The following is a 21,607-nucleotide window of genomic DNA, read 5'->3' on the forward strand; positions in this document are numbered from 1 at the left end:
GAAAGCAGGCATAAAATTTTGGTAAGGCTTAAATAATTGGAATCATTTCCAATAAAATAACAATTTATTAAAATACACAACTGACAACAAAATAAATAAATTTAAACAAAACATCAAAATCATTTTTAAAACATATGAATAAAATGATGCTCGGTAGGATCAATTATTTTTTCCTATTACATTGAATGAATAAAAACAGAAAATTTTACATATAGTCAGGAATATTTAAACAAATAATGTGCATTAAATTTCAGTTATTCATCATATTGAACTATTCACAAAATTAACCTTTAAAAATAAAAATGAGTCTAATAACTGTGCAAATATAAAAGAAAATACTCTTCTGGTAAAAAGAGAAATCACCATCTGGTAATGACAATTTCCAATCCATCACAATAATTACCATCTATTGCCAATCCCTATAGTTTCCGAATCGATAATCTCATACAGCCTAAAGTAAATATAACATTAAGTCTGACTTAAATAGCTTTACATAAATATAAGCCCTTAAAAGAGATATTACTTAAGAGTACAGCACTTAGAATAACACCTTTAAAATGAATCCACATCCAATTAATTTAGATCTATTATTTGTCAGAATATAGGATCTCACGTACCCTCAGAAATCACAGGAGGAGTTTGTATTAAATGTACACCTACTGATAAAGGCCTGCATTCTCAACAATTAATAACCACCATTACCTCAGGAAAAGAGGATCTGTGTACAATGAGGATTCCAAACTTCTCACCAAAAAGGCAATGAGTGAGACCCGCGAGGAAATTGACATCTCAGATTCATATGGATTGAATTTTTTAAATGGAAATGGCAAGGCCTTGCCAATTATAGCTAAAGAGAATTGAAATATGTAGCGAAATTAATGCAAGGCCTTCAGCAGCAAGCAAAGTTGCTTGCCCACGAAAAAAAAAAGCAGAAGGAGCTGTTACAAGCCAAGCCATAGGTGCTTCCAATCCTTATAAATTGTCGCTCTAGTTTGAATTGAACAAAGGTGAATATTAATTAGGAATATGAAGGAAGATTCAACAAATGCATCTATCAGTGAGCAAATAGATTTTCTGATTGTATACTTCTCATTTTATTTTTAAGTTTTAAGTTAAAGAGTCAGTCTTACGATTCGGAAGAACAATTTTAAAACTCATATGCACTACTTCTGATCTAAAAATGTTTTTATGTACAAAATAAAAATTTGAAAAATAAAACCTCCCATTGCAAAATCCATTTCAGATGATTTATCACCCCAGACTGATCATTCAGGTTTGTGCATTGAATTGAAGCACATGTATAAAGTAGACACACTCAACAACATCACACCATTAATATTAATAGGCATACAAAAATTGAGGAAGTCGGCATCCATTCTTATTCTCTACAAAAGTTATCCAGAACATTTGTTACACGACTCAAATGTTGTAGTGGTCCTGAAGATCAATATCACTCAAAATAGCACTGGTAACTGCTTTGGTATCTTATTTCTTTTGGTTTAACGCCATTTCTACCTTATGGCAAATACCATTTGTGCAGAACATAACCCTTCTGTAAAAATATCAAAACTAAATTTCAGTCTCTGCAGGCAACAGAGAACGCAGTCGTTGTTCTGATGACCTCGCAGTGTAATTGGCTTCACGAGATGATTGCCTCCATGTATGGTCTCCATCTTCAGAAGGAGGGGACCGAGTGTCATGTACCATAGGACTATGAGATGCACCTGTATTCCAGTCCTTATATGGTGTTATTCCCTCCAAAAGAATATTTTGGCGACCCTGAATTCCTTGACTAGGATGATGTGTTGATATTTCACCACTAGCTTGCGACATAACCTTTTCACTCTGTTTTATGCACTGACAAGTATCACAATGTCTTCTTTGACACCTTTCTCTCTCCCTTTCTTCAAGCACTTTAGCCATTATGGCTGCAGACACAATATCAATACCATCAGTAGCAGATTTTGTTTGAGCTGAATCTCTCTCTGAAAATAAATATTAACTTATCACCAGTAGTAATCAACCCTGTAAGGCAAGCCACAAATTAAAGCTCCCTCAAACATAACTTTTATTACACTATAATTTGCTTAAATCATCAACAAAAACAAGTCCCTTTTTGTGTAGTAACAAGAAATAGGAGCCTCAAGGGTGTACATACAAATTTAGGCCCTATCAAAAATTCCTCTAAAACAGGGGTCTCCAAAATACGACCTGCGGAGGGCTTTCATCCGGCCTGGCACTCGTTTCAAGTAGCGCGCGATTCTCGCTCGTTTAACTCCGTGAGACGCCGCTAGGAGCATTGCAGCGCTACACTTCACGTCAAAGTGCCTTCAAATTCGTAAATAAGAAATACGCCACCGGATACTTCAGTAGACGTTGGTATCGAATACTTCAGTCATCGGCAAATTTGTTATCCGGCCCACGGGGCAATTCGGAACTTGGAATGTGGCCCTTGTGGCCTAGTAAATTGAAGACCCCTGCTGTAAAACATTTGTTATTGCTACGTCTACAAATCAGTCAGTGACAAGATAGTAGACCACCAATGCCCAGCTTGCCCCCGGGCCTTCCCCGAAGTGCTTGACAGCAGGGATGCCTAGCTGCAATGACGGCATGTGAGTGAGGGGCCCCTTGTCTCAAAATGGGTGGCATGTAGCCGAACTTTGGTTACAGATATCTCACCTCAGAGGGCTGCAGGGCACGGGAAATTTTGCGAGTGTGCTTTTATTATGGAACACTATTATCCTACCATATCAGCAAAAGAGAATGATACCACAGAATTGTGAATGTTCCTTATTAGGGGCTCCGCGCGTCGAGTGGCAGGCTGCCCGTTGCATTTCTTATTTTTCCCCGGGGTTTAATTGTAATCAGTGTTTATTCTCGTGAACAGTCACCATCCTTTATATTTACTCCTACAAAGTGCAAAATAATAGGTACATTTATTGGGTTGTCTACAAGATAAAATAAGTGATACATCCTAAATTTGGTGACCATCTGAGAAAAACTGGTGACTCAATAAAACCATATGGTAACCCATACTCAAGAGAACTTACGTTGAGAATATCCCACTGACAATATAGATAATGTATTTCACTCCATTATATAGGTCATCAACCAGTTTCTTCTCTTATTTTTGTCCTTTGGGACACTAGCAAAAACCTTCAGCGAGGAAATAGAGGTACTGAGCAACAGGGTACTATACACAATTTTAATGGTTTTCACATGTTTTTCTATTGAAGATCCATGCTGAAACACACTTAATTCATTAAGAAAATTATGTAGGTGTGTAACGTAGATAACAATCTGCAATCAACTTATTTTAATTTAATCTTTCCAAATCTCCTAAAACAATCCCCTTCACTTATTTCAACAATGCCTTAGCAACCTAACATATCACAATCTGCAGTTTGGTGTTAAAACAGCAATTATAATTGCCAAATTTGCATTTGAGCTCCTACATTGACAGATTTTCCATCCACTTCCTCAGTCTGTCATCAGTGGATACCCTGCCGTGATGCGCACATCCTCCGATGATGTTTTCAAGCAGTTGATGAAGATTAATTTTTAAGAATCATACCTCATCTAAAAAACATTATTCATTCACAAAATTTTTGGCGAGTACATTTGAGGTAGGGAACTTCTTATTCTAATACTTTTAAAAACTCGTGCATGTTCCTATTGATTTATATAATGCAACCAGAGTTGAAATATTTTGTGCACATTTGAAAATGTTAACAAACTTGTCAGAATAAATGTACCGTGTAACCACCTACTAGTGGATCTTTTCCATGTAAATGCACAAGAATCTATTTAAGAAACCATTCAGAAAAATGCACAGATTCTTGTATATTCTATTTTGAGATGGGTCGGTTCTGGTTCCCGGTTCTCTGTACCGCTGGTTCTTGGCTGTGGAAATGGTATCGAGAACCGGTCGCATAAAGTCGGTACTTTGGAACCGGCTCGAAATGGTCGCAAGGATTTGAATTTGGCGCCCAAATGTTCTGCAGCGTATTTAAGGCCAAAAAGTGAAAAGAGATTAAAAAAAGCATATATTACCTTCCGATTGCATGGCTACTACTTTTTTTTCTTTTGAAAGTAGCTCGCTAATTCGCGCATTTAAGGTTTGTCAGCTTGTCGCTCTCGCCGAAATTGTAACAATTCCATAGCCACAGCCGCTTAGGCCGCTTTTAAACGAGCTGACTTTATGCCTGCCGCCGTCCACGGCACGGCACCGTTCTTTCGACTTACCATTGCTCTCTATGGACATCTTCAAATTGCACTGTTGACGACACGGCACCCATTTGGCCCAGCTATGCGCTGTCTACGGCATGAAATGTAGACATTGGTACATGGAGTCCCCTTTGAGATGAAACGCCTCTGTCAGCCATTCCATGAAATTCAGGTGGCTTTCAGAAGAGACGACCGGAGACAACTCTCTGCAACGCTGTGAGCTGTGAACGGCGGCCGGCGGAAAATCGTTTCGTCTGAAAGTGCTCTTACGATTGAATCATGTACATAACCAGTAATTCTTCTACATACGAGGAAGATGCGCTCCAGGAGTTTGTTTGTAAGTTTATAAAGCTACGTGAGGCATCAAAAGGTATGGTTATCCTGCAGAATGCAACACTGCATTGCAATTTTGCGTTAACTCTCGGCCACCCAGTTTATCCACGGTGTCGCTGTACTGGTGTGTCAAGAAGTTTATTGTTGAGGCTATAAGAAATTTGACAGTGAAGTATGTATATTGTACTCTAAGCATATCCTGCGCGGCCCTTCAAAATCAACATCGACCACTACTGTTTTCAGTGAACACCTCTTCAAGACAATATTTCTCCCAAAAAAAGGATAGATTATACCCAGATAGGGTAAAAATGTTGAACGTTGAATCAAAAGCTGGAAAAAGAGCCAGTGGCTGCCTGGTGTATTGTCACATACTGGTCGCTCATGTATTCTATAACAACGTGTTATTTAAACTTTTTGCTTGGCATAAAAATTATTGAGATGATCTTAAGTTTTTTTTACAGAGCTTTCTTGCTAATTTACATCTTTAGTGAAATCGTTTTCATTCACTTTTTGCGGTAGTTCATTTAAATTTGCCATTAATTCAGAACATAAGAGTTCATCCATGGAACCGAGTATCGAGAACCGATGGGGAGAATCAGACCGATACCGAGAACCGAAAAAATTTAAGAACAGACTCATCCTTAATTCTAATGTATCGTGTAACCAGGCCTTTAAGCTTTTTTTGGCTATAAACATGGGGTTGCAACTCTTAGTTACAGAGTCATAGCAACACAAACAATTTTTTAGATCCACTATGAAGTTAATATGGAGGCCGTTTTTCTTGTAACAGAGCCTTTTTGACATTTTATTTAAAGGAAATTAAATAATTAAGGTTGGACAAAATGTGGGATTACAGTTGTCTGAAATAATTAATCCTTGCACTTAATTAAATGAGACCTTTGAACGAGAATCAACAATACGATTGCACAATATCACCCATTTTGGTATTGTTTGATAATACTAAATGAATTCAACCTTTATACACAAAAACTGGAAGCTGGCTACCAGTATTTATGATAATACTTTCAGTTTTCTCGGTAGTTGGTCGGTTGAACTGACCAGACTAAGAGAAAATTAGAAGATATTATGATAAAATTATGATCAGAAAATTTTACGCCAATAATTTTTCTACTAGCAGCAGTACAATCTCCTGCAACATGAACAGGCACCTTCAGTGAATACCTTCCCTTTAAGTTTGAATGATCAAAATAACAAAGAAAATATCCTTACCAACTTGGGTTTTATTCACTGAATATACCATTGCTGTAGGGGGGAATGTTGGAATTGGCACCTTTATTGTCTTCATTTCAGGTTTACTTTGCATTCCACCAACTTCCCGTTTCTTCTGTGTCATGTATGTCTTCACTTTTTGCTGCAACTCTCCAGGCAACTGGAAATTTAAAAAATTGTATTTTCCTCCATTTTTTAAACAATATTTGACATTCTCTGGAATACGAAATGAAATTAGCCTCACTACTTGATGAAAAATAAAGAAAAATTTATTTCTGTAGAATGCTTGATGACACATTAAACCACACCGTATTTTATAATGCATTACACGCTATATCAACATGCAAATCTTATGCATAGCACATATCCCCTCACAAAAAAACAAACTTATTTCAAGAAAAAAGTTCTAATTAGACATTACATATATAATTTAGCCTAGCCTATATAGCCTAGCCATACATACATATTCCTATCATAATACGGCATGAACTAGATCACCAAAGGCCATTTTAAAAGGTAACTTCCTTTACCTGAAAAACTTATCAACACAAAAATTAAAAATGGGAAGTTCGGGCAGTTAATTATGAGCAGAAAAATTCAATCAATGATTATCCACAGAAAAGATAGGAGCTTCTATTTCAAAATTCTCTTGAATTATTCACATTTAAGGACATGATCAAATTTCCCAGATTAGGCCAAATCAGCAAATTAAACCAAAAACAGGATATGAGAAATTGTCAACTCGGTGAAAGGCAGAGGTAGCCAAAGATTAGCTCAAAATATTGAAAGCTGCAAAGGCATTCTTTAGAGAGAAGAGACAAATTGAGCCAGCTTAAATAAGGAAGAAAACCTGAATTTATCTGTGATTTTCTACTTTCAGTGGCCTTTAGATTAATGAAGCAACTCAGTGGCATAGCCAGTGAAGGGGGAGACCTCAAGGTCTGGACCCCCCAGAAATATAAGAACACAATTATTTTCCTAGATAAAAGAAAAAATATTGAAAAATCATGAATTTACAAAATATTTCTTCCACAAATGAAATTAGCACAAAAAAAAACAAGCAGTGGGAGAAATTTATGGATCCCAAACGCAACAAGAATCCACAGCCAAATGGCGTAGAATCCTTTTTTAATGGACATAGGGCCGAAGATTTACAAAAAGGTGCCTAAGGATAAAATTACAGTTGCGTTTGACAATAAATCCAACCTCAGGAACATTCTTTCCCTCACAAAAGATTCCATCCCAAGAGAAGAAAGGAGTGGGGTGTATAGGTTAAAAATGTGAATGCGGTGTGTGTTGGGCTAACGGGGCGACAATTTCAAGAACGGGTGAAAGAACACCAAGCCTGCCTGAGAAATAAAAAGACTACTTCACAATTTGCTATGCATTTATTAGATAACAATCATCAAAGTGATTTCGTTTTTGAAGTGCTTCATTTTGAACCTAAAGGACCTAGATTAGATGCTTTGGAACAGATGGAAATTTTGCAGCATGTACGTTCCAATGACAACATTGTAAATGAATTTTTGTATGACTCCCACTCCCCTCTTTCAAGCCTCCCACTCCTAAATTCCTGGGCTAATGACATGACGAACTCTTCGGCCTCTCTCTCACCTGAACCACCCCCCTCCACCTGCCATACCCTCCCTAAGAGAGCCTCCCCCTAACTTTTTTCTACTGTATGACTAAGTTCTTTCCCCCTCCCTCTTCTCTGTTGACCAATCCATTCAACCTAGTTACCTTCCTCCCCCCCTCCTAGCCTGGTATAAAAGGATGTGATGGACCTCTGTAGAGTCCACCTGATGATGATGTGTAACATTGAAACCATGGTCGTAAATTTGTGAATAAATATTAATGTGAAAGCACAGAGTTCTTCTTTTTAATGTTAATAATGAATCGCTTTCACCAAGTTACACCTCAAACAATCAATTTTTTCCACAAATGAAGTTTTTTCAATAATTAAAAGTGTTATATTTAGTTTAAAAACCTCTACTTAGTACTCTCTGTTTTTGAAAAATTTTCCCCCACGGTTATGGACCACCCCGCACCCCGTACGAAATTCCAAGCTACGCCACTGAAGGAACATTCGCACCATGACCAGCGCTCTATAAGCTTGAACCTCGAATCTTTAAGCATCCGCAGCAACATCGGATGCTTACTTTTACCACAAAATATACTGAAACCTATGCATTTATAACCATCCTGTCCACCTCATTTCTTTGCAACCGTTCGCCTGTCACTAGTTCCACATCCGGGAGAAAGATTCATTCAAAAATGATGTGCCAAAAAGAGAGGTAGCAGACACTGAATATATTTGCCGCGTACATGATTCCAAAAAATATACGTAATTATAAAAGGGCATGAATTTCCAGGCATACCGGAGAGTTTGCATTAAGCCATAAACATTACTCACGGAATCAAACTTTTGAGAGACGAAATTTGATGGCTTGCACTGCAGTAACTGTATGGCTAAGTTAACATCGTTCCTGTATCTCTCCTGTAATAAAGAATAACATATTAGATTTCCATAACAATTACTTTAATTCGCAAACAATATAATTACGCAGATACTCACATTTTCATCTTGAAGATGAGTAATTTTAGCACGACCCTCGACCAGGGTCTGCGTTAGGTGGGTAATATCCCGTGTCAACGATGTTTTGTCAGTTTCAAACTTGTCTACGATCTTTAATAGCTTGTCTTCCAGATTTTGATTAACTTTTTGTAACTTCTTGTGAGCTTCGTACAACCTAAAGATTAAAAGACACAGTTAATTACTGAATATATAACCAGCGTTAGAAGTTTTCATACCAACAGCTACCTGCTATATTTCTCCTGCCAAGCTAGTAACTCTTCCGAAAGTGCTGCGTACTCCCCGTTGGGAAATTTTTCTGCTTCCGTAAGGAAATTCGTTTCCATATTCACAATATGATGGTCTCTTTCCAGGAGCCTTTGTTTCAAGTTTTCAATTTCAACATGCAAATGGAGCGTAGAGTGGTCAAGGCAATTTTTGCAGATACATCCGCACTCCTGAAGTAATAATAGTCATACGGATTGCAAAAATATCAAAGGAAAACTCAGCTTTCGCCAAATTAATGATAATAGAGAAACTACTGGTAAAATTATAAACATACCTTGCATATTGTGGTTCTTTCTGCCATTACCCGAAAAAATGCTGAGTTTTGAAAAGCAAATTAGATACACTTAAAAATCTATACTTAGATCACCGATAATGTTCCAAAACACAGTTACCATTTCTTCTATGATCCATGAGTAGAGGCTAATTTAATAATTTAGCTGATTGAGTTGTACTTCGGATTCCAAACATTTATACACGTCAATTTACATTCCCAACTCCACCGATAGGTGGTGCTTGATAGGTAGTTGCAAAAATAACATACCGCCAAATACAAAACTCGGTTTGCTCTAGCGCGATAAATCCTGAAAGAAGATTTCGGAAATCAGCGATGCGAAATAATTTGCGTCTCAAAAAATATTTAAAAAATTAAATATTATTTTACTGCAATTCGAGCATACTCTACTCCAAACTATCTACTCTCCATAAACAATTATATCATTCAATCAATGACATGAAAAAAATTTCCCATATAAAAAATCAGAGAACGCCACAATTTAAATAATCAAGTTTAAGATTTCTTGACAAAAAAAAGAAAAATTAAACGATATAAAATTAGATATGGCAACATTATACTGATGGCATCGGAAAAAAGTAACCAGGAATTAAATTAAAAGGCGGTTAACAAGCTTGCTGCGCTGAATATTCAAAGTTTATATGTGAGGACTACATTTTTCTCTTAGATAAATATAATATGCGTCAATAAAAATTAATTCTGTCGAGTATTTATCTGCATTTTCCCTTTCTGTTACTGAGATTTTCAACGCTTTCATAGATATTTGCAATTCAAGGAGCCACACGTAGATCAAAGTTGCCTAAATCATATGTTTGCGAGAAATCACCAGCCACCTGCCCGCCATTTTTATGTGCTGCTACCTAGAGTCAAAAAATGTAAGGTGGCCCTCACTGCCGGCAACGCCGGCAACAATATTGAGCAAATCTGGGAACTAATGGGGTTCTCGCCATATTGAAAAGTTGGTCGTCAAACTGTTACGTGTATTGTGTAGTGTGAAAAACTTGCAGTTTCTGGATTAAAGGGCATATTGCGGTCTTGGTTCTCGTCACAGGTATGGAAAGCTTGTCGTAGTTAGTTATGATCTCTTAATTGGTTGTAGCTAGACCTTAATGGACGGCTGATGCTAGCGTGCCGATTCTTTCCAATGGACGATCTTCACGGGACTAGGAAGAGGTACGAATCGCCTTAGAAGGATCACGGTCGAATTCGCGCAATTTTCACAGGCGAATAATATTTTTGACAGTATCAGGCGTTTACTTATCAACGTGATATTCTAGCTTTGATAAGGTCTCGAAGGTAATGAGTCGAAGCATAACATTACCTGTTGTAAAGCTTAGCTATTCTCTCCGAGAACATCGAGTTGGGGAAATTGAATTTAGTTACGTTCTGATTTTAGATTGTTTGCGTTTAAGATGTCCAGAATTCCAAGTGAATTCTTGAACGCCAGCTCATCATTAAATGAGACAAACAACCTTCAATACATCTCAACCCCGGGAGGAAGCAGGTAAATAGCAACATTTTGTGAAAAGTGATAGATCCTTAAAGCTCCCCTTACCGTTTGCTTTATAGAAACTATGCCTTTACCATGTAATTAAGTCTCATGAAATACTGAATTAGTAACCTTTGATTTTGAGTGGCTTTCTGTCGATAGTTCAGAGTGAAATATATCTGAACAGCTTTGTCTGGCTTTGTTAAATAATCATGGTGATTCTTTTCCTTGACCCAGAACTTGGCGTATCTGTCTGAACGTCTTCATGGTGTCTTGTGTAATAATTCCCCACTATTTGTCTCTCCTCAAAATTGCTTGGGACTAGGAGTAATATAACGAAGTCATGCCGATGTGATCGTGCTCTACTTACCTTGCTGGATATTAGAGTTACTGGGAAACGAAGAGCTACTGTAATTTACTCTCCCCTTATGTTAGAAGTGGTGTTATTTATGTGACCTTTTCTTTAGGCGGTGCTTGAACAAAAAATGCAATGATATTAATATTGCTTATGGTAAATCACGTCACTGTTCTTATATAGTATTAGTGTCAGCTCTCTGATGAAATGGTGGCATATTTGTTTCCTCATAAAATGATTGTGACATTTTTTGTATGCCTATCAATGCCTATTAAGTTCCTTGGAATTAACTTTGCTTTACATTTAAAAATGTTGTTGCATTTAATCGCTTGTGTATGAGCTAAATTGAAAACATTTTTATTTTGCAATTGTGTGTGGATTATTATCTTAACGATGTTGTTATATGTTGTAAATGAACTGAAGAACTCTCTTTTGATAATGTACGAAGTCATTTTGGCTTTAGGCAAGTAATACAATTTTTTTATCGCTTTTTCTTTTTGCATAATGTCATCAGCAGTGAAACCTTGGAAAAATTGTGGATATCGACTGACATAGATGAGAAGTTCCAATCAAACCAGTAGTTATCGATTTTCCTGAAAAATATAGTTTTGTTGTAAGAGTTAGAAAGGTTTTAATGTTGCATATTCACTTTTTTCACGGCTTCTTTGCTAGGATAAAATGTAGCCTTACTATATTTTACACTGTAAAAATTACGCAGTTAAGTGTTCAAAGATACTAGTTTATTTAGAGGGCTGTGCTGAGTAGGATGTGGATAAAATGGCTTTTTTTTTGCACTTTTCCAGCGTACAGTTATTATGTTTTTTGTTTCCTTGTGTTTGTTTCCATTTTATAATAGTGTTTGTGATGTCTAACTACATATTGATATTTTTTGTTGTCTGATTATGTGATTAATTTTGCTTGCCTGCTTAATAATTGACTAACTTGTATGTGGAATGGTTTGCTATTAATTCTGGACAATATTGATTTTGATATCCTTTAGTGTATTCCTTTTGTGAATAAGTCTTGAAGCTTAATTTTTCTTTTTTTAATTCAATATTTAATATACATATATTTTAACAGTGCTTTCAAATTTAATCTGGTTAGCATCTACTGACTGTGTCCTTAAACTCTGAGTTGATCAGTTGAACATGGAGTAATAGTATATTCCAAGTCAATTTTTGCATCAATACCTGGCTTTACTGGTAAATTTCTATTGCCCAAACATTTACATGTATGAAAAGTAAAGTTTTGAAGCATACGCTTGTAAATATAATTTTCACTATGAATAATTAACCAAATAAACAGTAATGCCTGCTACGTTTTGATTATGTGCATGAGTTGCTTGTTGTTAACATCAATTGTATTTTCCTACATTCATGTGCCAAGTTGTGTAATAATTAATTTTAGTAAGGTTCATACTTTATCTCATGCTTAATTTTATTCAAACTTTCTCTTTCTTATGAGTGTACTTTTAATTTCATGTATTCAAGTGATCATAGGTTGGACTTCCTTATTTAAAGTTCAAAAATCCTTTTTTCCAGTGTGGATCTCCTTGTAATGTCGTTCCCCGGCCGACCCCCTATGGTACCAGGAATACCTGTCCCACCAATGACGATGCCATATATGGGGCTTGGTGGTAAATTTATTTTTATTAGATCTATTACATCTAGTAAATGTAAATGGTATTTTACCATTTTTTACCAATTACCATTTACCAATGTAATGGTACATTTCACCAGCAATATGAAGAATTTAATTTGTGGGGTGCTAGGTTAATATTCTATTGATATTGTTATTTTTTCAATTCAGCTAACTACCCTCAGGTTGGTAATATCAATTACTCCTTTCTTTATCATTGAGTTGCATTGCTGTGTTGTATTGGCTTAGCAAATGGTATTTTATTTGAAGTGATTATAGCTTGGAGTTTCGTGGGTAATTTCATTGTCAGTCCATAATTTTTCTTGGATTTCCGGATTGGTGGATCTTCCTGGTTATCATCACATTGGTTATCAGAGGCTGATGACAGTTTTGCTGGAATTCCATAAGGCATTTTCAGGTTGAGGTGCTAATATCAGCATCTTGGCTGCGTTTATGCAGCCCTTATTCTCTTGCTGTTATGCTGGTAGTAGACATTTTCCAGAACACTCTTTTCCAAGCATTAGTCAGATGGTATCCATCTTCCCCGATGAGTTATTTGGTATTATGATGATCTCAATATTGCCTTGTCAGCCTGGGATAATATGCTATTTCCTTGGCAATAATTTTGTCTTCCTCAAATTTTATGTTGTGACAGTATTCACTCCAGGAATGCTTAGTGACTGCTGATAGGCTGAATTTATTATTCTGTGGTGCCCTCATGTGTTCCTGCATGCTGATCTTCATGGACGTACATGTCTTACTGATCTGGGATTTTCTGCATGATATGGGTATATGTATACCCCTTCAGGGATATTTTGTGGGATCTTATCTTCAGACCTCGGAATTATCTGGATTATTTTTGTCACCCAGTTGTATCTTGTTACAATGTCCTTCACAACCCTTTTAAGATCCTTTCCCCGGTGCCGGCGACATAAGGGATAGTGGCGTGGTTTTCTGGCTTTTCAGTTTGGTGTGTCGTCTTGTTAACCCGGCGATAGTCAAGCCCGTTTTCCCAACGTAAATGGTCACATGGGGGTCTCGCTGACACTTCAAAAGATTCCCTGTTTATATTTTCAAAACTTAACATCTTGAAATATCTTTTGTTTATTTAGTCATTCAATGCTCAAAATTTTATATCATTTACTTAGATTTTATTTTTTTAAGAAAATATTTTTTAACGTCCTGATTCCCATTAGTCAGTTTGAGTTCCTCCGGAAAAATTGTCCAAGTTAATTTTTTTCATTTTAGCCAAGTAATACAGTTGAAATATGGAGATATATATACATGGCATGTACTCTTATAAACATCTATCTCCGTATCTCATCATATTTTCAACATCGACCTTTATTAGTATTAGGTAAATACTACTACTTACTTACCGATATTGAATCATTTCCTAAAAATGTATTCTTGGTGCAAAAGTTTTTGAAGAAATTACGATTGCTTATGGTTATTGAATTGCTCCATTCATAAATGATGAACAGCATTATAAAGGTAAACTATTTACTAATAAATACTGCAGTCTTCAGTAACAGTCCAAACTTGTGCTATTGAAATTTTTAGTTGCATTGAAAAATTGCAGAAAATGAATCATGAAAACTACTTATTTGCTTCTAAAGCAGCCACTGCAAGTTTTCAGCAAATTTGTATCTCGCATTATTTTTTTACACCGTTCACAGTAAATATACGCAGCAATTTTGACTGTGGATTAATATCCCTAAGCGTATGAATGCATTGATAACAGCAGTGCTTAGGAAATGAAAGAAGATGGCCATGGGCCATCTCCTGGTGTATCTGTCAGTACAATAGGTATTGTTTATTTCATCATTTCTGTCTACACCTCCTTTAGTGCAGATATAATAGGTTAATATTCCAGGTTTTCTTTTATTTCCAATGCCTCTAGGATTTTTTGATATGAAAGAATCCAATTCGTGCACATAGTTGGCGAAAGAATACATTCTTTGTCTTTTTTGGGATGCAGGACACCAGAGCTTCTTTCTTCCTAAAGCAGAATAAGCTGCTATTTTCTTCTCTTTCTTTTACATAAATGGTTTTCAGCGCTACTTCACTTTCATTTTTTGCACAGTTTTCCCAAAAACGAAGCATTTTATGAAGACAGCAAAGGAAAAAGTTAAATATGTTATGGCTCGTGGGAAAATTGCTTATTTCTACTCCTAATCAACTGAGGTTCCACAAATCTAATAAATTCTGTTGTTCAGTTTCAGGCATTCTAATTCTTCCTTGTCTGTTTCATTAGCAACTCTTTTTTGGGAATTATTTTCAGTGAATTTCTCTTCCTGAATATTAGTGCAGTGTACAATTTTCTGTGAAATTTGTGCAATGAACTTCACACAAAAAATCACTTCTTAAACATTGTAGCCCCATCCTTCCCTACTTACATAAGGTCCCTTCCCTTTTCCAAAAGTTCATCATCACTGCACTGTTTGTCAGTGTAGGAGTCATGCTCTGATGCCTTGCATCCATCTTTTTCATCAAAATTTTCGTCAGAATCAATCTTCTTCCCCAAAGATTCATTCAAAAGACAATGTGTCTCGGCTCTTTTTTTTACACGAGGGGTAGCTGACATTTAGTACAGGTTGAAAACAATTGATGTAAGTATTTTAAGGACTATCTTCAATTGTAAATTCACGGAAACAGGTAAATGGTGATTTTCGTGAATACATTCTGTACTCATGTGATAAAGCCAAGTCTTCAAAAATCACTTTTAAAACTTCAGAAGTTCTACGAAGGTTTATGTCAAAAACAAATAATTCCTCCTCCAAATATTTAATCAAAGTCGAAATATCTCAGCTTTTTCTTTTTTCAGAAAGACTGCAAGAATTGCTAGTGTACTGAATACACTTAAAATAGTCTATCTTTCTTGTTAAACTTCGAGATATGTTACTGTAACATTATATGAAATTACTAACTTTCTATTTGTTTACACTGATTTAGGCAAAAAAATGTACCCATGTGTAAATATTTAGGCATGTAAACATAAAAAGACAACTGGGTCATTCCATGTCAGTTCATCCAGGCATGACACCCACCGACTCGGATTTTGATGAAACTTGCCAATTTTCATCCTTCCATGCTGGAATGAAACAGTGTAAAATATTTCTTGGCTATCTCTAATAGTTTTTTTTTCACGACCATTTGAAGTTTGGGTGAAACTGCAGTTTTTCAATGAATGCTGTCTCCAGAGGCACTTGCGCCTCCAGAGGGAAATAATTTGTCTCAGCCATAGTTTTCATCCGATTCTTATGAAAATTTGCAGGTTTACTATAGAAGTCATGAGGATTCCAAAATCTTATTGAAAAATATCCTAAGGAATATTGGAAATTCTCTAAACTCGTATGTTTCATAAGATTTTAGAATATTTTGCGTCAAAAACATGGTTCTATAAAACATCAAATTTTGACCTGAGGCAATATCTGAATCAAGCTAAATTATTTTTTCTAATATTCCTTAAGGTATGACCCACCACCTGTAAAAATAAAATTCATGGCTTTTTGCTTGCTTTGTTGTTAAAAAAAATTTTATGCAAAAAAAATCCCTTTTCACGACTCAGGTCGTCAGTGTTGGGTCCTCCTTCAAGTGTGATGAAATGCTTGTGTTAACTGTTTTCTATATCTAAGAAAATATTTACAACATATATCTAGTGCATAATACATCCAAAAATTAAAACATTTTTTTATGTGCAAGTTGTTTTTCCCCCGATAAGAAAAATATATTTTTGAAATAGAATATTTTAAGGAATTCATAGCTCTTACCCATCATTGCTGGGGATAACTTAATTGTTGCTATATAAAACACATCAAAATACAGGATGCATGTCAATACAAGTCACCTTTCTCCATTTTGTATTGACAAAAAACTTCACGAATGTTTTTTACCTCATTAATGTTGTTCTACTTTGAACAAAAAGGTTTTCAAAGTACTGGATAAAGATTTCCTTCCAGAGCATGATTCAGAAGTTCTTGATAAAGCGAGTGATATGGATGTGCTAGTTGGGTTACTAAAAGAAAAACTGGTGACAGCAGGCAGTCAGCGAGAGATAATTCAGCTACTAACACTAGCTCCGACTTCGTGGAGTAGGAAAAAAGTAGCCACCGAAACTAATGTTAGTGAATATACAATTCAGCATGCTAGGGCATTCTAAGAATGAAAGGCATCATAGCCATACCAGATCCAAGGAGGGGGAAAAACATAGAACAAACTGCAGTGGACTTAGTTCAGTCATTCTACCAAAATTACGAGTATTCACGCCTTATGCCAGGAATGAATGATAAGGTGAGTGTGTCCAAAAATGTCCACAAGCAAAAGAGGTTACTTTTATGTGACCTAAATGAGCTGTATGCAGCTTTTCAATTTGAATTCCCACATGTAAAAATAGGGTTTTCAAAATTCTGTATGTTGCAACTTAAATGGTGCGTGTTGGCAGGCTCCTCTGTAGCCCATTCTGTGTGTGTCTGTGCTATCCATCAGAATGCATCACTTCTTCTCCATGGATGCTCTATAAAGGAGACCTACAACGACCTATTTGACTACTTGGTATGTTCCAAAGATAACAGGGATTGCATGTTATGGCACTGTTCAGAATGTATGTCTGAAAAACGACTGAAGGAGCATCTGAAAAGTAAATTTGAAGAATGGGACCCTGAAGATGAAGTGACATACAATGGGTGACAAGAGATCGGACCCAATAAATTAGGTTAACAGTGACTCTGGATGAATACATCAATAGTCTGGTGAACAATCTGGAAAAACTTCTCCCACATTCCTTCATAAACAAATCCCAGGCGAGATATGTACCTAAAAGAACTAAAAAATAACCTACAGCCAGATGAAGCCATTGTTTTGCTGGATTTCAGTGAAAACTACCATTATGTAATACAAGATGAGGTTCAGGGTCATCACTGGAATCAGGATGGTTGTTCCCTACATCCAGCGGTAATTTATACTCGTGGACAGCTGAAGAAAGATCTATGTGTGTCAAGTTTGTGTGTATTTTGTGACGATCTAGAACATGATGTAGCTTTCGTATTTGAAACGTAAAAAATAGTCACTCAGTTTTTAAAGGAAAAGTTCCTTGAAGTAAAGGAAGTGCAATATTTCAGTGATGGTTGTGCTGGCCAATATAAGAACTGTAAAAACTTTATAAACCTGTGCCATCATCACCAGGACTTTGACTTGCATGCTTCTTGGTCTTTTTTTCAACTAGTCATGGGAAATCTCCGTGTGATGGGATAGGTGGAACAGTTAAGTGCATTCTTACAAGATAAAGGCTTCAGCGGGATCTGGGTAATACAATGACTTCCATTGAAAAGGTGTTTCAGTTCTGCAAGTACAAAGTGGACAAAATTTCATTTTACGTTTTAAAAAAAGAACAATTATCAATGATTCAGCAACAATTAGAAACTCACTAGTACCTTGTAAAAACAATCCCAGGTACTCGTAGCTACCATTCTTCTATACATTATTGCGACAAAAAAAATTAGCTTTGATACCACATACAGTTCTGTCCACAATTTCTTGATAAAGCCAAGTTGGGAAGAAATTTTGACAAAAACTTGTACTAATTCTTTTGTGGCCTGCTTGTATGACAATCACTGGTTTTTTGGGCAACTTATGTCAAAGGATGTTGATCCATTAGATATAAAAGTGAAATTCTTTATCATTTTAGTGGCCAAAAGAGAAAGAAGATATTTGCAATGTTCCTGTAAATAATGTCATTTGTTATGTGGAAACTTCTACCACAAGAGGCTCAGGACAAATATATTACTTCTCGGAGAAAGACATTGAACGTGTGAACCGACGGCTCTTGGATTTAAAAGGAAAACTTGGAATTACCACTACTGGGAAAAAAATGTAACTCTAGTGTAACTGAAATATTAGCTTTCGCAGAGATAGGCCTCAGTGAAGACCTTGGATACTATCCTATTTAACTACAAACTGATGCACAGACAAAAGTGACTATATATTGTGATTGTTCATTCATAAGTTGTGCAACATTATTGAAGTAAAACACATTCGTGAGGTTTTTTGTCAATACAAAATGGAGAAAGTTGACTTGTATTGACATGCATCCTGTATTTTGATGTGTTTTATATAGCAACAATTAAGTTATCCCCAGCAATGATGGGTAAGAGCTATGAATTCCTTAAAATATTCTATTTCAAAAATATATTTTTCTTATCGGGGGAAAAACAACTTGCACATAAAAAAATGTTTTAATTTTTGGATGTATTATGCACTAGATATATGTTGTAAATATTTTCTTAGATATAGAAAACAGTTAACACAAGCATTTCATCACACTTGAAGGAGGACCCAACACTGACGACCTGAGTCGTGAAAAGGGATTTTTTTTGCATAAAATTTTTTTTAACAACAAAGCAAGCAAAAAGCCATGAATTTTATTTTTACAGGTGGTGGGTCATACCTTAAGGAATATTAGAAAAAATAATTTAGCTTGATTCAGATATTGCCTCAGGTCAAAATTTGATGTTTTATAGAACCATGTTTTTGACGCAAAATATTCTAAAATCTTATGAAACATACGAGTTTAGAGAATTTCCAATATTCCTTAGGATATTTTTCAATAAGATTTTGGAATCCTCATGACTTCTATAGTAAACCTGCAAATTTTCATAAGAATCGGATGAAAACTATGGCTGAGACAAATTATTTCCCTCTGGAGGCGCAAGTGCCTCTGGAGACAGCATTCATTGAAAAACTGCAGTTTCACCCAAACTTCAAATGGTCGTGAAAAAAAAACTATTAGAGATAGCCAAGAAATATTTTACACTGTTTCATTCCAGCATGGAAGGATGAAAATTGGCAAGTTTCATCAAAATCCGAGTCGGTGGGTGTCATGCCTGGATGAACTGACATGGAATGACCCAACTGCCATACTACGTTTCAGAAAGAGTAGCAATCAAGTCAAATGAAAATGGCTGAAAAACATTTAGGGTGACTAAAAGTGTCAGGCGGCAAACCGTAACCAGAAAGATTCTGTGGGGTGTCTAGCGCACCCCAATCTGTAGAGCTTAAACGAAAGTAATTTTGTTTAAATACTTGCTGTGATTTTATAATCATATTTTACAGATGTCCTCAGAAAGCTTACAAATTCAGCTATAGGAAGTTACACATTCCCACAGTCAGAACTGCAAGAAAAAATAGCGCTAAGTAATATAAGGCTGGAGTGGCTGATACACCCCACGCGACCACTGCCAGGTTGTGTCTGTTGGCATATTTCTACTTTGGAAGTCCTTTTTAGGACCATTTCTATCCTGTATACATTCAACTTCAGGGTTTTCATCATGTGTTCCTTTTCTTGGATCAATGATTCTGCATTGGATAGGTAGTTTGCACGATGCAAGGGTGTTGCCACCAGTTGAACCTTCTGAGATAGGTGATGGTGTGAGTAGGTGTTCAGGTAGTGGTGAGTATGGGTGGCCTACCTGTATACTGCATGGCTGAAACTCATGTTGATCATTTTCTTTACCATCGCATCCAAAACTGGGGTTTCCTTGTATTTTTCTGTCTCCATTGTAACTATGTGCTGGATGCTCCCTTCCCAAAGGAAGTAGGAGATTTGTTGGTAGTACTACATTTGTTGGGGATACTGGAAGTTAGAATGTTGTAAGTTCTTTTATGATATCCATCAATTCTTGAATTGGGGCATTTGTGAATAAGGATGAAGCTAATCTTGATGTTGTTGGGGCTTACGGTAATCTTCTACTTTTCGGCAAAATTGGTGATGTCTCTCACTTGCAAAGAAATTTTTCCGACATAATGCTGAAGAGACTGCTATGTATTTTGACAATTGTTAGATTGGTCTATCTATTTGGCTGAGTATCTGCCTGAAGGGGCACTCCTTCTTTGTGGACTTCTGGTAATCCATGTAATCTTGGTGGCTTGACAGCCGATGGGAAGAGAAAATTTGTACTTATCCTGTGATGAATGACTTCTTTATCAATCCCCTGATGTCTCTCTTCATTTTTGCTCTTGGATCTTATCTTATTTTTCTGTAAGTTGAGTCTTCTAGCATGCAAGAAATCTTGCTGTCATAATCCTCTTTCTTCATGATGACAGTTGAGTTTCCTTTGTCCGTTGGGAGTATGAGGATATTCTCGATTCTTCTCCCTTTGGAAGCTACCAGATGGCATGTTCCACTTCTGTGTGTAATAAATAAAGTGGAAATAATTGTTTTAGCTATTGATAGTCATGCATTTGTAATATTTTATAAAGACGTCTATGTTTTGGATAAATTTAAGAATGTAGCCTAATGCATTGTTTTATATTTACAGCCCCCCCTCCTTTAGTACCAACTGTTGGGATACCTATGCCACATGTAAGTACAGACTCTATTCTTAAATGAATGCAATTGTGGACAAGCGTATTCATTTGTGTAATATTTCATTGAAAAATTTGGGGCTCTTTTGAATGAGAGTTAGAGCACCTCATAGGCTGGTGTGGTTGTTAGATTTCAAACTCAACGAGCTGGAAACTAGGGTTCTTGGTACTGAAAATGGAGTTTTTTTTTTCAAAAGTAATTCATCTTTGATTGTGGTAACTTGAGGATGGCGTTTCCACACTGCTGACTAGCCATCATCATGGAAATCAAGATGTGATTCTCTTTTAGTCCTGTTAGCAGTTTAATGCTTGCTTTGGCATACTCAAACTCTAATATTGAACCCTCATTTGGATTCATGTTAAAAGTATTTCAAATAAAGTTTATGTTAGATAGGTTTGGTAATTCACTTAAGGCCTAGTCACACAATGCATTAACACATTTATTGTGCATGTGCATGAACTTGTGAAGGAATGTAAAAATGCATGTATTACCATAGGAATTACGCACTATAAAGATAGAATGTGCATCTTCTTTTGCTCTCAACACAGGTGGTTCTACAGGAACCAAATTATAACATTTTCCTTTTGAATTCACTAATGTCATTCATTCACACTTTTACTCGTATATGCTAATTTATCTTGTAAGGAGGCCTGTTCTCCCAAGTTCAAGTGATTTTATCCCTCCTTCCTGTCTGTCACAAATTTTCCAAAATGCAAATGCCTTCCCAAATTGCTTGCAGTAGAGTCCTGATTATGTTATAATTGTGTTCAAAACTGACCGGTATGCTAGACTTGGGAACTTTATTGTCTTTGTAACTTACA

At 36.2% G+C, this 21,607-nt stretch overlaps 2 protein-coding genes across 3 annotated transcripts in view; one reads left to right on the forward strand and one right to left on the reverse strand.

Moving 5' to 3' along the window:
* Positions 1 to 297: 297 nt before the first annotated feature.
* On the reverse strand, positions 298 to 9,152 carry LOC124166695. Its single transcript, XM_046544343.1, has 7 exons — positions 9,043 to 9,152; positions 8,925 to 8,965; positions 8,612 to 8,820; positions 8,366 to 8,540; positions 8,204 to 8,287; positions 5,791 to 5,950; positions 298 to 1,985 (listed from the first exon to the last, which is right to left on the reverse strand). The coding sequence occupies exons 1-7, from the start codon at positions 9,059 to 9,061 to the stop codon at positions 1,570 to 1,572; spliced, it is 1,104 nt and encodes a 367-aa protein (XP_046400299.1). The 5' UTR covers positions 9,062 to 9,152; the 3' UTR covers positions 298 to 1,569.
* Positions 9,153 to 9,867: 715 nt separating this feature from the next.
* Positions 9,868 to 21,607, forward strand: part of LOC124167170 (RNA-binding protein 25-like) — a 46,059-nt gene continuing 34,319 nt past the window's right edge. Inside the window, exons 1-3 of one of the 2 annotated variants that reach the window (XM_046544986.1) lie at positions 9,868 to 10,446; positions 12,328 to 12,422; positions 20,740 to 20,783. In XM_046544986.1, coding sequence (XP_046400942.1) covers positions 10,355 to 10,446; positions 12,328 to 12,422; positions 20,740 to 20,783 — 231 coding nt within the window. In that variant the 5' untranslated portion in view covers positions 9,868 to 10,354. The remainder of the gene's footprint in view (positions 10,447 to 12,327; positions 12,423 to 20,739; positions 20,784 to 21,607) is intronic. The other variant, XM_046544987.1, reaches the window with a different exon arrangement.

Source organism: Ischnura elegans, chromosome 10, assembly GCF_921293095.1.
Source record: "Ischnura elegans chromosome 10, ioIscEleg1.1, whole genome shotgun sequence".
NCBI lineage: Eukaryota > Metazoa > Arthropoda > Insecta > Odonata > Coenagrionidae > Ischnura > Ischnura elegans.